This window comes from Amblyomma maculatum, chromosome 1 (assembly GCF_055883805.1).
Source record: "Amblyomma maculatum isolate TAMU_Amacu chromosome 1, ASM5588380v1, whole genome shotgun sequence".
Classification (NCBI taxonomy): Eukaryota; Metazoa; Arthropoda; class Arachnida; order Ixodida; family Ixodidae; genus Amblyomma; species Amblyomma maculatum.
Genome location: NC_139344.1, coordinates 66,970,089 through 66,987,434, shown reverse-complemented (window position 1 = coordinate 66,987,434; position 17,346 = coordinate 66,970,089). Strand labels below are relative to the sequence as shown.

The following is a 17,346-nucleotide window of genomic DNA, read 5'->3' as shown; positions in this document are numbered from 1 at the left end:
ACAGAACAAAATGCGCTGCCGTCCATTCTTCTCTATCCTCATCCCTTCGCGCATTACGTTTAACATTGGACATAATCGTTGCGCATGTCCGGGACACTGCCAATACTGAAAGAAAGATATATTTTTATTTTTGCTGGCCGTTAATGTCATTCAGACGCCGCACACATTAGACATCTGTCGTGTCTCCTGCGCGGTGTGCGGATATCCTCTTTAGCACAGGATCATTTAAGACCGCACTGCCTGCTAGTAGACAGTATTAACGCAACGCTCCATTGATACCTGGCGCTGGGCGTTGGGGAATCCTCCCGAAGAGAGCTTCAAGCGACGGGTCTGTGACCTGGATGTTCGGCAGCTAAACCAAAGGTCAGGTCGCGGGATCGAGGAGAAATTTCTACGGTCTACATATATCAATACCACCTTTAAAGAAGCAAGGGTAGTCGAAGTTCATCCGAAGCCTCCCATTGCGGCGTCTCTCATTACCTACATGAAATTTCGGGACGCCCCATACCGAAACCACCTGAGGTCCTAAACCACCGCCCTTTGCAGCGCAAAACAACCACGGCATGTAGAGTGGGGACAGTACTTCATCTCTCTGCGTTCAGAGAAACAATGGAGTTGGACTGTGCAAAAGACTGTGCGAGAATGCGGTGCTTACGTCAGTAGAGATGAAGCATTGCGACCGTCCCTGGCGCTGCCCATGGGCTTCCAGTGGAACAGCGGCTGGTCTCGCGCCGGATAGATCACCGCGAAGCTTCCATTCAGGCCGCAGCGCTTGGTGTTCTTTGGGAGCGCCACAAGTTCCCCGGGCGGCTGGGCGGCTACCAGTACTGAGTGGACCTCCAGCTGCGCCCCGGGCCGGATAATCACTGTGGGAGCAAGGACGTCACATGATCAGCACCTCGCAACCGACAAGTGAGACGAAACGTTGTACGCTTCAAAGGAAAGTATATGACACGTATAAGTGAGAAAAAAAAAAAAAACATTTGAAGAGAAAAGCGTGCACTTATTTCAGTCATCATCTACCGCTGTTGCTTTCTAGACCACGACAATATTTACATAACTACAAAAATCGCATGACTCCTTTTTCTTTCTTTTTTTTTTTTTTTTTTAGAGTACCAAGAAAGTGGATCCCTTGTTTGTCAAAAGTCAGAAAGCTTACCGCGTCTCATCACAAGTTGGCCTCGGGAAACGAAAAAAAAAAAAATAATTTGAAAGCCTATGAACGGGTATTCTGTTCACTGGTTTGTCCACAATATCAGCCTCGTGTGCTCTTTGCGAAGAAATTGGATGTGACTGTGGGTGGAGTTAGACTCTACGCGAAGGACTCACACTTGCATGCATATTGGGCTCGAGATCGAGCAGAGTCGCCACCTAGCGACATAGCGGCGAACCCTACCCAGTGTGGATGCGTGTTCGCGTCGCGTGCCAGCCCGTAGTGATTTTTACGTGCGCATGCATGCGGTGTACAAATGTTTTTTGTTTGTTTCGGGGTTCCTGTGCGATTTTGCTTACCTGTCTGCCTCCTTGAAAATAAATATAAACAGGCTATAAGGAACCTAAGCTCAAGTTTCGCCGCGCGACGGCAGCGCCGCATTCCTGGCATGGTGGCGAAATTTGAAACGATGGGTCTTCGCCGGAGCAGACGCTCCGCTAGCTTCCTGTGCAGGCGCGGCGATCGCATTGCGCCTGACGGTTATTTGGCGATACAAAAACGCTTCCGCTTATGCAAAACGGATTTACAAGTAGCATTGTGTCATGGGAAGCCACAATAGTAGGCGAAGCACCAAAAGACGAGGCTCACGTATGAAACTTTGCAGATTCCTTTGGAAGCGTGTCCGCAAGACCTGTTTTCCAACCGCATGACAGCGTTCTGAGAAGTCTCGCGTTCTTTGTGGAAATGAAAAGAGCCAATTTCCCCTTTCTTCGTAAACTCAGAAATGTTGACAGTTGACAAAGACGGCTTGGAGAGGCATCAAAAAGTGCAGTAGTTTAACACATGCATAAAAGTGAAGAGGATGGAAGATTATCGTGCTCTTCGCTCCCCACGTGTCTAGTTTTGCCGATTTTCTGTGCTCTCTCCCTGCTATCTGAGTGCTCTGAAAGCAACCAAATCAACAGATGCGACGTCCGCGATCGAGAATGATGTGTGAATGTGCCCTAAGTGTCCACAGCTGCCTTTTTATTTTTAGATTTAATAAAAAAAACGAATATCTAGGAATGAGGCCGAAGATATGTCGGAAGTGCAGTACAAACGTGATCCTAGCAATGCCTCCACTGACACTGCTCGCACGGAGCACCCCATTCGCGTCACAGGGTTCGTGAGTACAAACCGAATATTATCACAAATGAGCACAACCATTTATTAAGAATCGAAATAAAACACAATGTAGTACAAGCTTGGATTTCACCTGCCTTCCGAGCCAGCGTGCCGGTTATGTCGCGTGCAGTGCACGGAGCACGCATGTGCTTATGAGATTGCTAGCGTTCTTGTATTTGAAGAAACACCTCCTTCGGACTATATACTTATTCTTCTACTGCAAGCTTTCTTTGCTATAGTCGTAATAATAAAAAACAAATCCGTATATATATCGCATGCTAAAGGCCAAAACGATGGTCAGCGAGCGGGCCACTTTATTTCTCAGTATACTGATCATACTTTAGCAGTTTCTAAACATATTATATACGACAATATAGTTACATAGCGGACTTACGTCGGGATGCACTTCCTACGTTTTTGCTAACCTGGAACGCATTCACAATCAATATTTACTCATACCCGTCTGTTGTCTGCTCTACAGTGCAGACGTGAATAAAAAGTTTCCCGCCTATAATTAAGTATCCTGCATGGAAATACGCGTCAGGTTGCCCAATCAAGACGGAATGTAGGTGGCATGTCGTGGCAAGGCGCGTACTCGTGCGAAAGAGCACGGCGCACGCCGTGAAGGCAGCAAGCTGAGCCGGCGGCGTCCAGTGTGTGCTTTTCTGTCCGCGCGACAAAGCAGCGCGAGACGTCTGCACGTGCGCGGAAGCGAGCGAGCGAAAGGAGAAAAGTTGCACGGGATGCCTGGGTGGTGCCGCCGCGTGTATCCCCAGTTTCTATTTTTCTGTCAGAGATGGCGCTCCCTGTCAGGAGCAGCAAACAGAAAATATTCCAGCAGCAAATAGAAAATATTCCTAAAAACACATCTACAGGAATCGATGGAATTCCGATCAAGCAGATTAATGAACTCGGTCCAAAAAGTAAGGAAACGTTGTTAAAAGCTTTGGAAACAGTCATAGCGAATAAGCAAATTCCGGACAGCTGGCGGCAGAGTAAAATGAATTTGATTTATAAAGGGAAAGGAGAAAGGATGCACATAAAATCCTACAGGCCGATTACCATAACATCTGTAATGTACAGGTTAGCCATGCAGGCGGTGAAATTAAAGGTGCAAGCATGGGTTGAAAGTAACAAGATACTCGGAGAACTTCAGAACGGCTTTAGAAATGGTAGGCGCTTAGATGATTGCCTGTTCGTGCTTACCCAATGCATCGAAATATCTAGAGTGGAAAATAGACCTTTGTATTTGGCCTTCCTGGACATAAACGGGGCGTACGACAAAGTAAGCAGGGAACTCCTGTGGAACATATTAAAAGAAGAAGGTATCGGTTATGAGATAATAGAGTTCCTACAGGAAATATACCGGGATAACAAAGTAGAAATTACGTGGGAAGGGATAAGAAGTACGGAGGATGTCAAAGTATGCAAAGGATTAAGACAAGGCTGTCCTCTATCACCGGTGCTGTTCATGCTTTATATGATAAACCTGGAACGGAGGATACAAGACAGTAACCTAGGTTTTAACCTGTCATACAGATTAGGTGGAAAGGCGGTAGAGCAGCGCCTCCCCGGTTTGATGTATCCAGACGATATTGTGCTGCTAGCTGAGAATCTGGAAGAATTGCAAACTCTAGTCAAGTATTGCGGAGACGAAGGGGACGCTCTAGGCTTCAGTTTCAGCGCAGTTAAGTCGGGTCTGATGATTTTCAACGGCTCAACTGATCAGGGTCTTAAAATTCAAGGCCTTGAAATACCTAGAGTAGCAGAATATAAATATTTGGCGGTATGGGTAAACAAAGGATTGGCATACATTGGAAAGCATGAGCAATCACTTAAGGCCAAAGGGCGAAGGAATGCCGGGATAATGAAGCATAAGGCATTGTGGGGATACAATAGGTATGAGGTATTGAGGGGTATTTGGAAAGGAATTATGGTGCCCGGACTTACTTTCGGAAATGCGGTTTTGTGCCTAAAATCAGAGGTACAGTCGACATTAGAAACAAATCAGAGATCCGTTGGACGATTAGCACTAGGTGCCCACGGCAAAACTACAAATGAGGCGGTACAGGGAGATATGGGCTGGGCATCTTTCGAAGTACGGGAAGCTCAGAGTAAAATATTATATGAGGAACGCCTGAGGAAATTGGACAGTAACAGATGGGCAGCTAAGGTATTTAAATACCTGTACCTAAAAAGCGTTGACTCACAATGGAAGAAAAGAACTAGGAAACTAACTAGTAAGTATGCTAGTAACAAGGACGGAGAAATAAAGAGCATTAAGCAACAGGTGAAAAACACAGAAGGTAAAAATTGGATAAATTCGATGGAAAAAAAAAACAGAGCGTGGAATTATACCGAAAGTGGAAAATGCAGATCAGGAAGGAAGATTTCTTTGATAACTCAAGAGGCGGTGCCCTACTTTTTGAAGCTAGATCAGGGTGCCTTAGAACAAGCAGCTACAAAAAGAAGTTTAACAATGGAGATGACGCATGTGCTGTATGTGGAAACTCCAGTGAAACAATTGACCATATTATACTCGAATGCAATGGTATACATCCGGAAGTTGATGCAGGCGCAATCACTGTTCCTGAAGCTCTGGGGTTTAGAGATAACAGTGGCCGGGTGAATAAACCGGCGGTGGAAACTAGCAAAAAACGGCTGGAAGATTGGTGGCTTAAAAGCAGAGAAGTGACATAATGTTAGTAATGTAGGGGAAAAATTAATAAATAGAATGATGGTTTAGTTAATCATTCTAAATCAATAATGAAGATATATGGAGAAAAATGAGCATGATAGCTACTGCTACCACCCCGTTTCAAAGGGGACGCTCCTATATTCCATCCATCCATCCATCCATCCATCCATCCATCCATCCATCCATCCATCCATCCATCCATCCATCCATCCATCCATCCATCCATCCATCCATCCATCCATCCATCCATCCATCCATCCATCCATCCATCCATCCATCCATCCATCCATCCATCCATTCATCCATCCGTCCGTCCGTCCGTCCGTCCGTCCATCCGTCCATCCATCCATCCATCCATCCATCCATCCATCCATCCATCCATCCATCCATCCATCCATCCATCCATCCATCCATCCATCCATCCATCCATCCGTCCATCCGTCCATCCATCCATCCATCCATCCATCCATCCATCCATCCATCCATCCATCCATCCATCCATCCATCCATCCATCCATCCATCCATCCATCCATCCATCCATCCATCCATCCGTCCGTCCCTCCGTCCCTCCGTCCATCCGTCCATCCATCCATCCATCCATCCATCCATCCATCCATCCATCCATCCATCCATCCATCCATCCATCCATCCATCCATCCATCCATCCGTCCGTCCGTCCGTCCGTCCATCCGTCCATCCGTCCATCCATCCATCCATCCATCCATCCATCCATCCATCCATCCATCCATCCATCCATCCATCCGTCCGTCCCTCCGTCCCTCCGTCCGTCCGTCCGTCCGTCCGTCCATCCATCCATCCATCCATCCATCCATCCATCCATCCATCCATCCATCCGTCCGTCCGTCCGTCCGTCCGTCCGTCCGTCCATCCATCCATCCATCCATCCATCCATCCATCCATCCATCCATCCATCCATCCATCCGTCCATCCGTCCATCCATCCATCCATCCATCCATCCATCCATCCATCCATCCATCCATCCATCCATCCATCCATCCATCCATCCATCCATCCATCCATCCATCCATCCATCCATCCATCCGTCCGTCCCTCCGTCCCTCCGTCCCTCCGTCCGTCCGTCCGTCCGTCCGTCCGTCCCTCCATCCATCCATCCATCCATCCATCCATCCATCCATCCATCCATCCATCCATCCATCCATCCATCCATCCATCCATCCATCCAGCAGCGCCGCTCGGCGGTGCTTTGGAAGCCTATTACTCCACGCTCCATTAAAAACAAAAATACTGGTCCATATTGAGTATGTCACGCTGGAAAGGACATCATTAGTCGCGGTCTTCGGCGCTTGAGATTCTTTGACAAGCGGTGTCTCAAACGCTGCGGTCCTTAGGCGCAGTGTCAAAGCAAAACAGGTTGTTGCCGTCACTACAACTTAATGCAAACGCTCAAAAATCGTATATTCCCGTTTCTGTTTGGAATACCGCAACTACTGAAACATGCGACCGCAGACTGCTACATAGAAAAATCGAGTTTGAACAAGCCACTCTGTGCCTTCTGTATCCAAGATAGAGTTGTGTGAGTACTTTTTTTTCTTTTTTTTTTTCTGTAAACCTCTGTCGTGGTGTCTTAGTGGTACAGCGCTCGGCTGCTGATTTCGAAAACGGGGGATTCGATCCCGCCCTGCCGGGGTGGTGCAGTGGTAAGACGCCCGACCACTGTCCGGAGTTCGCGGGTTCGAACCCGACCTCGGTGGCTGCGTTTCGATGGAGGCGAAACGAAGTGGCGTCCGTGTACTGTGCAATGTCAGCGCACGTTAAAGATCCCCAGGTGGTCGAAATTACTCCGTAGCCCTCCACTACGGCTCCCCTTTCTCTCTTTCAACTTTCACCCCCCCTTTCATCCCTTCCCTTACGGCGCGGTTCAGGTGTCCACAGAGTAAGTGCGACAGATACTGCGCCTTTCCCTTCCTTTGAACCACCTATTATTATTATTATTATTATTATTATTATTATTATTATTATTATTATTATTATTATTATTATTATTATTATTATTATTATTATTATTATTCGATCCCAGTCGTTTAGAAAGGCGCTCCTGGGCTGTGGGATTTGATTGCACGTTAAACAATCCCACGTGGTCAACGACACTGAGGCCCGCCCCTACATCATCCGTCATATAGCCGATGTCGCATGGCGCGTTAAATCCATATATGCATATTATTTCATTTCTTCTTCTTTTTATTTCTTTCTGTTGAAGGATTCTGCGCATCCGTAACAGTGGTAATAAGCCCATTTCGCTTTATAGAAACACTCGAACGTTTGAGAAACAAATCTTCGCAGCACCTGTTACACTAAATATTACATAACACGCATAGATCAATGTACACTGGTAGCCCATTATAATAATTAGAACCCCTTTTAGTATGTATGTCTTTCGAGCAAACTGGTTGTTTCTGACAAGGGGAGTAAAATAGTTTCATGCGGGCTTAACCATCGGTGTTTAGTTCGGGAATAAATACATATTGAGAGTCACATAATGAAATGAACTCCATTTCTTTCAGGATAGTTTTATATCCGGCACCTGTTTTGGACGTAAACGACAGAACCGCCCCAAGAGAAGGAGGAGGAGGAGAAAAGGAGGGCGGAAGGCAAAATCGCCCCAAGTCACTGCTCAACAATAATTACAATGACAAAGAAATCTTAAGCCTTCAGAATTTCTTGTCGGAACATGACAGCGACCTAGCTCAGTTTTTACGATTTCTTTGGAGCTACTGATTCATAGTTTGCACTTTAACGTTACTGAAAATTATTCGCTGATAATACCAAATTTTTTCAAGTGTGTAAAAGTTCTGTCACATGGTGAAATTCATTGTCATTGAACAAAAAAATAATTACACTACTAATATACCATTTATAAACATCACACACATCCGAAATTTCTTATACTTCCCTCAGTCTCGGGAAATCATTTAGAGTCATTTCACAGTAAAAATCCAGATTATCTGCCGCAAGAAGCATCCGCCTTGTTGAAAGCTCGGCAAACTCAATCTACTCACCCCTCTACACGGGAACAGTCAGCTTTCTTGTGCGGCGAGATTTCCTGTACAGTGTTGGCGTAATCTCAATTTTGGGGAATACTTGTGCCTGGTTGTCTGGCCAGAGTTGACGTGCACTCAGTCTACCGCAGTACGCTACCAGTGCTACATTTCACCTGCTTAATCCTCGAGTCAAGTACGATATAATCAACCAGGCTGCCTCGATTCATTCTAAAGTACTGCAGGTCAGAGCACGGACCTTGTATCTGCGTGTGCTAGATGCTAAATTTGCCTGTCTCACTCGTATAAGACACGCGCACGCTATTGAAAAGGCCATGTTCAGGCCCAAGTATCAGGCCTGTGAGCGCAGTGCAACGCAAAAAGAAAAGCGTGCAAAGCGATGCCAGTAAATCTAAAAGACGGGTGGTTCCGTGAATTGTTTTCCTAAAATCCGCTCACCTTTTTTTTTTTTTTTTTTTTGCTGCTGCATTGGCAAAATCCACGGATTGTTTTCCGCAGTATTGGAACACTTTAAACAGCAAATCGCTAATGGATTGCATAATGCACGCTTTCATCGGCAAAAGCCGCCGCAAACTCGGAAGCAGACATACGCCGCGCTCGTTTTTGCGAGCGCCGCCAGCTACCGATCCCCACTATCGGAGTAACGGTGGCGTCACCTCTAGGTCGATCTCGTAGCGAATAGTCTAAGCGCATATGGCGTGATCCTTAAAGCCGCGCGTTTCCACAAAGCGTTCATTTTAAAACGTTCTTCGTATGTTTGCAAGTTCGGAACGTCCTGTCCTGCCCACCAACCTGAAGACAGTCTAAGAGAGAGAGAGAAAGTTGGCTTCATCATACTACATAGACTACGCTTGTGCCACACATTAATAATGTTAGGGCTGAAGTTGTGTGCAAACCTTTTTCTCAAACCACTTCTCTTATTCCGACTTGGCATCAAGTGCCTGCTAACGGGTAGCTTTAAACAAGGCTGTCTATTGCTTTAAAAGCGAAATCTGTATTTGTTTCTATGTCAAAACTTCAGTCGTAAAAAAAAAAAAAAAGGATAGGTGGAAGTGCAATGTGGATCCCAACAAAATGTTTTGGCGTGTAGTCGTACTCCCTCCCCCATCATTTCCTTTTAACGGATACTGCAATATCCTTTCAATTTAATCGATTCTACAGACTGGCCAATGCACGGAGTGAGTTCAGAAGCTTCCTCTGATTCATTCTCAGTGAGGCAACGACTGCGACTTACGTTTTCGAACTAGAGCTCAAGTTACGAAAAATGTGCCACCATCAGGATGAGCTGGTGGAATATTGGTTTATGTTTTATAAAGTGACATTGGTTATAAGGGTCGCTGCAGAGGGAGACTTTATAAATTTCGACCACCTGGGGTTCTTTAACGTGTACTGACATCGCACGAGATACGACCTGCTTGCTTTTAATCTCCATCAAAACGCGGCCGCCGCGACCGGAATTGAACCTGGGTTGAGCAGTAGAGTGCCCTATAACCACTGAGCAACCGCGGATAGGCTAAGAAAGATCGAAATGTGCTCAGAAAGACCATAATGGATGAATGGTGTCCGAAGAAACACCAATGGAACAACTGACTGAGTTTTTTTTTGAAGACGGTGTTTGAAGATTGAACGAGATGCAGCTTGCGCAAAGACTATACGAAGGCGCACTAAGCGCAAAGGCTTGTAGCGAAGAACGAAAGGTCAGCTAATTTGACGGCCTCTACACGTAGAGAAAGCTCGTATCTAAACCTGTCCTTGAGCGCAGTTAGGCGCTGGTGGTACGTCAACGGAACAGGAAAAAAAAAAAAGAAAGTGTACACACACAGAAAGTACCGCTCGGCGGTCCCCAAACTGGTGTGTTATCAGCGGGCAGGCTCACGAGGGGTCGACTCTCACAGGCCGTGCTCCGGCCACCGCCCATTGGGCGACCCTCGAGACCAAGCCAGACTAAACAACCAAGAGAGCAGCGCTTCTGCGCGACCGCGATTGCTGCTCGCTGTTGCGGGCACTCCCAGGTCACGTACGACTCCGCTAGACGACGAGCAGGCGGAGCGGCCGCTTAGCGCACAGCAGACCTCCCGCTATCAAGGGCAGCCCGATCGCCACCGCTCATGGATACTCGTCCGTCCTGCCTACACAGCAGACGTGGGTGTCCGGAACACGCTTCGAGTCCCCTGGCGACGGCGATCGTGATGTGCGCGATGCCAGCTGGCCTTCCCTGCGCAGCCGTTGCTGAAGGCATTACAGCAAAATAGCTCGCCGAGCGACGGTCCTTTGCGTACACGGGGCCCAGGGAGCACTCACTTACGGCAGTACGTGCGCCGCCGTTTACTGTGCGTCTCGTACACAGCCGCTCGGCCTTGCCCTATAACATTTCAAGTACTGCCACCAGCGACAAGCAAGTGCTAATATATATAAAAAAATGGCGGTTTGTCTGCCGTAATTTGGCCACGGGAGAGCAGATTTAACAAGTAAGGCCAAACAGCGACGACCCGAGGAGCGCCCTTCCAAGCGCAGCACGAGCCGTTAGATAGAGGGCAACCCGTGAACGGACGTGGTGCCCGCAAAGCAGGCGCAAAGGTTGCCCTTTGGCGCGGCAATAATCGTCATTATTATTTTGTTGCGCTGCTTTCAATTCCGAGTCACACTGATTGCTGCCCTGTGAAGTAACGTGGTACGCCCGTGCCGTTCTAGTGCAAAATATAGCGCCATCTGGATACTTCGCGGTTAGTAAACAGCGCAGTTTAGAATACTGCTGATTATCATCATTAATGAAACATAAACGAGAACATATGGAACTAATTTTTAATGGAAGAGTTAATGGCCCGATTGATTCCATGTGACAACGAACAATCCTAAGTTCGCAAGAGGTGACCAACCACGTCATTATTTAAGCTCCTTCAGTCGAATTGTGTCCCTTGCTGTCGACCTCGTGTAGTTGAACGAGTGACTTGTTTGCTCGCAGTAGTTTGAGAAATAAAAGCTGCAAGTGTTCTTAGGGACAACATTCTGTGACCCTCCATTAGAAGCACCGAGCGCAATGAGGCGGCTTGCTTTAGTTTGGTGCTATCACAAGCCCTCCAGAAGCCAGCCAAAGAGGTCAGGGATATATTGGTGATTATTAATTTTAGACTAGAGGCTAGTACCTGTACTGTGGTTTGGGTAAAGTACATGAGCACAGGACTATTTTTAACTATCTTTTAACTTGTACTTTTTTTCTTCCTTTCCTTTACTCTCAGCTTATTCCCCTTCAAGAGTAGCGAGCTCCACCCTACCGGCCTGACAACACCAGTGGTCATTAAGTTAAGACGACTTTCTCGTCTCTTTGTTTTGTCTTAAAAAAAAAAAAAAAAAGAAGCCGTATCAGTAGTCATGTCTTTATGGCAGTTTCCAGTATGCTAGTTTTGTTAAATTAGTTTACCATGGTAGTATGACACGTAAAGTGAGAGTACTGCGTAGCTGACAGAAATTGCAAATAAATGAAACGGGGCGTGACACATAGAAAATAATAAAAACGACAAAGACGTTCAAGAGAACTTTAAGTCATTAGTGTTTTTCACAGGAGTTGGAGAGAAAAATTTGATGAACAGGGATAAAGAAAGGAAAGCATTAGAGAAGGGTATTGCGCGCACGCACGCGAGAAGGGAGTGCATTTGTTTTATTGTTGTAGTTAGTTACACGAACCTAATGGTGAGTGGTGCGACATTTAGCGCCTCACACAAACACGCGACATGGGCGTGGGTGCGTGCACTGAGTGCCGCGCGGCAGGGTCTGGTCAATCGAAGAAATGCGCCCGAGGTTTCTGCAAGAATAAAAAAGAGAGAGAAGAAAAAAGGGATCGGGATTGGCTGTTGATACGCGAGAGTGATAACTCGGGCAAATGGACATCAAGAGGGCAATGCCAGCGGAATGAGTCGTTTTGAACACATTTTTTTTTTCGTCTCTTTGGTTGAAAATGGAGTCCGCAGATTGTTGATGACCGACGTTCAGGTAAACCTGCACAGAAGCCGCACACATGACGGAGAGGCAGGCGCTTAGCTTGGTTATCGTGTATTCGACGTGGTACGTCCACGTCCGCCGCTATGGTTTAGGGTGGCGCTGGATAACACTCTCAAGGTTCGTATACAGACAACATAAATACCCAAGAAAGTAGCAGGGGGGACAGCGGCCGATGTAGCTCAGTTGGAAGAGCACCGGATGCGATATTCGGAGGTCGTGGGTTCGGTTCCCACCATCGGCACGTTGTTTTTTCTTCTACTTTGTGTTTAATTATATTTCCCCTAAACAGATTACATTACTAATTTCTGTGATTATCCAAGTAAACATTAAAAAAAAAGACAAAGTACCATCCCCAACGCTTTCCTTGGCCTCGCCGACTGTTGGCTTCTTTCCTTCACACACATTATATATATATATATATATATATATATATATATATATATATATATATATATATATATATATATATATATATATATATATATATATATATATATATATATTGTTACGACCAAGCATCCGCAATTGCGCGCTCTATTGTTCGCCTGTGGGCATGGATAAGTTTTGTGAATATGTGGTGATGGTCCAATGGCTCTAAGTGAGCCTGTTTCCAGGAATCCTGTTTTGTAAGCATGTTTTGCTTTGTGGACAACCTGCAAATGCCAAATTGACCCTGTCAAGAGAACGTCTGGAAAAACACAAAGAAACGTCCCCCTGCGGGAAATAGCAGGAAGTGCTTTCTTTCTTTTGTTCACCCTTCCAGTCGAGAAGTGCTATCCTCCAGTGATGAATGCCTCCTATCCAAAGGAGACGACAGAGTGACATGTCCGCTGACGTGCAGGACAAGAAAGGAGCATGACTCATACGGCCATTAAGTGATTTCCCGGGAATGCAGGAAAGATTTGCAATTGTCGAAAAGGGACCATGTTGGGAGCCCTATGCGGCGCCACGTGCACTCGGGTTTCTGAGAAGTAAAACCCCTTGTCAGAACCAGCCTGTGGTTTCTTTGCTGAAGAATAGAAATGTACCTCCTCTCCTCGCCGTTCCCAAGCTTTTCCCGCCAACAAGTGATCACGCCCAACGAATGAATGCCGGACCAGTCAGTGCTTCAGACCATCAGTGCAGTGATGTGTTCGATTGGATGCCGATACCTGAGGGGCGTGCCCTGGATTTGGTTGGTCAGCATCTTCAGAGAGGGGCTGGACATAGGGGGTTTTTAAGGACGCTGCAGAGCACGAAATGTCGCTCTGAGCCCTGGGTAAACGGCTCATCCAGTCGCTTCTCGCTATGAACCCTTAACGCTTGCCATTTTGCTGATGTACCCTTCTTTTTCGTGTAAATATTGTAAATACGTTTTCTCAAAGTGCCAGTAAACCTGCTTGTACATATTTTACCAACTTCGAAGATTCAGTCCTTCTTCAACCCGGAGTCTCTGCACGCTACCAAGTGAAGGCCGGGTCGCCATAGCCCCAGCGTCACGACAACTGGTGACCAGCGTTGGGATCTGAATCTACAAGCCACAACATCTGGTGATTGGAGGTGGATCTGAAGCTACAAGCCACAACATCTGGTGATCGGAGGTGGCATCTCAAGCAACAAGCAGGAGCAACAATCGGCCAACAAGAGGGCAGCTCGGAACATCGATCGCATGTGTGGGTGAGTGCTTGGCTTTTCTTCTGATGTGGACCAGGTTCTAGAACAGGGTTAGATTTTAGAACTGGTAAAGAGAGTGTGGAAACGCCTTTAGGTTGGTAGTTTGCACAGTTGTTTTGGAAGTAGCCGACACTCGGAGCGATCATGGACCTACAAAAGCTGCAGAAACCGGACCTGTTGCTATTGTGTGAGGAATTGGGAATTGATACAAGTGGTTTGGCACGAAAACCCTTGATTATAAAGGCAATCACTGATCTGGGAACCGATGATGAGGAGCTCAGTGAAGCATGGAACCTCGTCGGTCAAAAAAAGGAACAGCTCAGACAGCAGAAAGGGTGGGAAAAAGAGGAAAAGAAGCGTGAAAGAGAAGCAAAAAAGCTGGACCAAGAAATTGAGCTCCGGAAATTAGACTTAGAGTTGAGCAAGAGGTCGGGCAATGGTCCCCAGCTAGCGGTGCCTCTTCTCAACAAGGAGGCAGATTTCAAGATGTCAAAGTACATGCAGCCATATGTGATATCAGGGGATATCGGTCTGTATCTGGCTAACTTTGAGCGAACCTGCGAAAAACTGTCCTTCCAGCGAGACACTTGGTCTCAGAGATTATTGACGGTTCTGCCCTGCGAGGCAGCGGAGGTTGTCGCGCGGCTAAGCAAGGAGGACGCGGACAACTACGAGAAGGTCAAAGCTTGCCTTCTGAGAAAGTATAGGCTTAGCGCCGAGGCGTTCAGACAACGTTTTCGGAACGCTACTAAGTCCAGGGACGAGAGTTACCCTGAATTCCTGTACAATTTAAGAGTAAATTTGGGCGAGTGGCTAAAGAGCACAGATTCCTACAGTGATAGGGACGCTGTAGTCGAGCGAATTCTTTTGGAGCAGTTTTATAACTGCCTCCCAGAAAAAGAAAGAAATTGGTTACAGGACAGAGGCGAAATTAAGTCGGCAACTGAAGCTGCCGAACTTATTGAGGAGTATGCTTCGCGCCGACAATTCAGCAACCCAGCAGTGGATAGGCCCCGCAATCCCAAGTTCAGTGTGAAAAACCGTCAGGAAAGGCACTTTGCTAGAGTTGGAAACGAAGAAATGAAGGTTTCTTCAGGCAAATTCCCTAGAAAGGACGGCAGTGAGAAAAGTGGGGAAGTGACCAACGTGCAGAACACAAAGAATAAGCTTGAGGCTAGGAAGCCGCTCACATGCTTTAGGTGTAATGAACAGGGTCACATTGCCGTCAACTGCCGGAAAGAAAAGATTGCTTTCTCGTATGTCAGGGACTGCGATGAAAATATGCAGCTTTTAGAACCCTACCTGCATGACCTAGTAGTCAACGGGAAGCCTTGCAAGGTACTGCGCGATTCGGCCGCAACGATGGATGTTGTCCATCCGGCGTATGTATCGCCTTCCGACTATACAGGACAGTGTGCATGGATCCGACAGGTAGTTGAGGAACAGAGTGTGTGCTTGCCGATCGCGAACGTGGTCATCGAGGGCCCTTTCGGCGAATTAACAACCGAGGCTGCCGTTTCAGGAAAGCTTCCTAAGTGCTATCCGTATTTGTTCTCCAACAAATCGGACATGCTGCTGCGAAAGAGGGGCATCCTTTTCGGAGACAGAGTTGTGCAAGCCTTAACACGTTCAAAGGCGCGAGAACTAGCTACACTGCTCATTCCAGAAAAATCCACAGCGGAGGAAACGGCAGTTAAAACAGTGGTAAATGCGGAAGATAGCAGGTCAGAAAACTTTGAGAGCGAGGCATCTCAGATATGTCAACTTGAAAGTGAGCTTGATGAGACGCGGAATGAGGACGTTCTTGAGAGTAATCTCTTGCCGCCAGTGTCTAGTAATCTCACGAGACTTTTAAGTGGAACCCGAGAGGACTTAGCTATAGAGCAAGCCAATGATCCCAAGATACAGGAGATAAGGGAGCGCCACCGCGCCACTAAGACAGCAAACAATATTTCTTTCGAGATGAGAAAGGGAGTGCTGTATCGCTCATTCAAGGATAAGCGCGGAGTAGAGCGGGACCAATTAGTCGTTCCCCAAAAGTACCGCGGAGACTTACTGCGACTTTCCCATGGCAGCTCGTGGTCATGTCACCTTGGAATAAAGAAAACAAAGCAGAGGCTGTTGCAAGAATACTATTGGCCTGGATGTTTTAAGGACACGGAAAATTTTGTACGGTCATGCGACACGTGCCAGCGGGTTGGAAAGGCGCAAGATAAGTGGAAAGCTCCGATGGTGTTAGTACCAATCATTACCGAGCCGTTTCACCGGTTAGTAATAGATGTAGTTGGGCCACTTCCTGTGACAGAGTCAGGGTACCGTTATATCCTCACTATGTTATGCCCAGCCACAAAGTTTCCAGAGGCTGTTCCGCTGCGCGAGGTGACGTCCGAGAGTGTAGTGGATTCGCTGCTGTCAGTGTTTGCACGAGTTGGATTCCCTTCCGAGGTCCAAAGTGATCAGGGTAGCGTTTTCACGAGTGTCCTCACCACCTCATTTCTCGAGCGATGCGGCATTAAGGTAGTGCATAGCTCGATCCATCATCCGCAGAGCAACAGCGTAGAAAGATGGCACTCTGTTCTCAAACGAGTCCTGAGGGGACTGTGCTATGAAAACAAGCGCGAATGGGATACCTGCCTGCCTGCAGCGCTTTTCGCTTTGCGGTCAGTGCCGCACGAATCCACTGGATTTAGCCCAGCCGAGTTGGTGTACGGAAGGTCACTGCGCTCACCTTTGCGAATGGTGCGCGAAGCCTGGGAGGGGCGCGGAGAAGACCCAACAGTAGTAGAATTCATTCTGAACCTCTTGAATCGCTTACATAACACTAAGGAACTCGTTGAGGCCAGCATGAAGTCAGCCCAGGCTCGTTCCAAGGTGTACTATGATAAGACAGCCCGTCAAAGGACGTTTTGTATCGGGGACCAGGTGATGTTGCTGAGAAGTTCAAGGCAGAATAAGCTCGAAGTACAGTGGGAAGGACCGGCTGAAGTCGTTGCAAAGCTTTCTAACACTAACTACGCAGTGAAAATTCCCGGTAGGCGTAAAGAAGTGCGCATTTATCATTGCAATCTTATGAAGCCTTATGTGCAGAGGGAAGCCGTGGTAAATCTAACGTTAAACCTTCCCGAGGAGATGGGGGACAACTTGATTTGCCTCAGCGGAAAAGGAAGCAACGCTCAGGAGCTTCTCAAAAAGACGGAGCAGAGAGGAGAACTAAAGAAATCCCAGCTGTCCGATCTGGGCGAGATAATAACAGAGTTTGAGGCCTGCTTCGTGGACAGGCCAGGCAGAACTGATTTGACTGAGCACGATATTGAGCTGACTTCAGACGTGCCAGTGCGATCAAGGTGCTACCGATTCTCTCCAAGGCAAAGAGAAATTCTGGATAGGGAAGTAACTCGCATGCTGGAATTGGGAGTAATAAAACCCTCGGAAAGCGATTATGCTTCGCCTATGATCTTAGTAGAAGCTCCAGGTAAAGACCCTAGGCCTGTGGTAGACTACCGAAAGCTAAATTCTCTCACCAGGGATCAAGTGTATCCTATTCCGAATATTGAGGAGAGAGTAGAACAGGTCAGTAGAGCGGCATATGTGACTACGCTGGACCTTACTCGAGGATACTGGCAAGTACCGCTCACTGAACGCG

The 17,346-nt window shown here is 47.1% G+C and overlaps 1 protein-coding gene across 1 annotated transcript in view; it reads right to left on the bottom strand.

The window, feature by feature from the left end:
- Positions 1-17,346, bottom strand: part of LOC146202701 (uncharacterized) — a 498,035-nt gene that overhangs the window by 394,809 nt on the left and 85,880 nt on the right. The window contains exon 2 of the mRNA XM_084601880.1: positions 656-866. Coding sequence (XP_084458006.1) covers positions 656-866 — 211 coding nt within the window. The remainder of the gene's footprint in view (positions 1-655; positions 867-17,346) is intronic.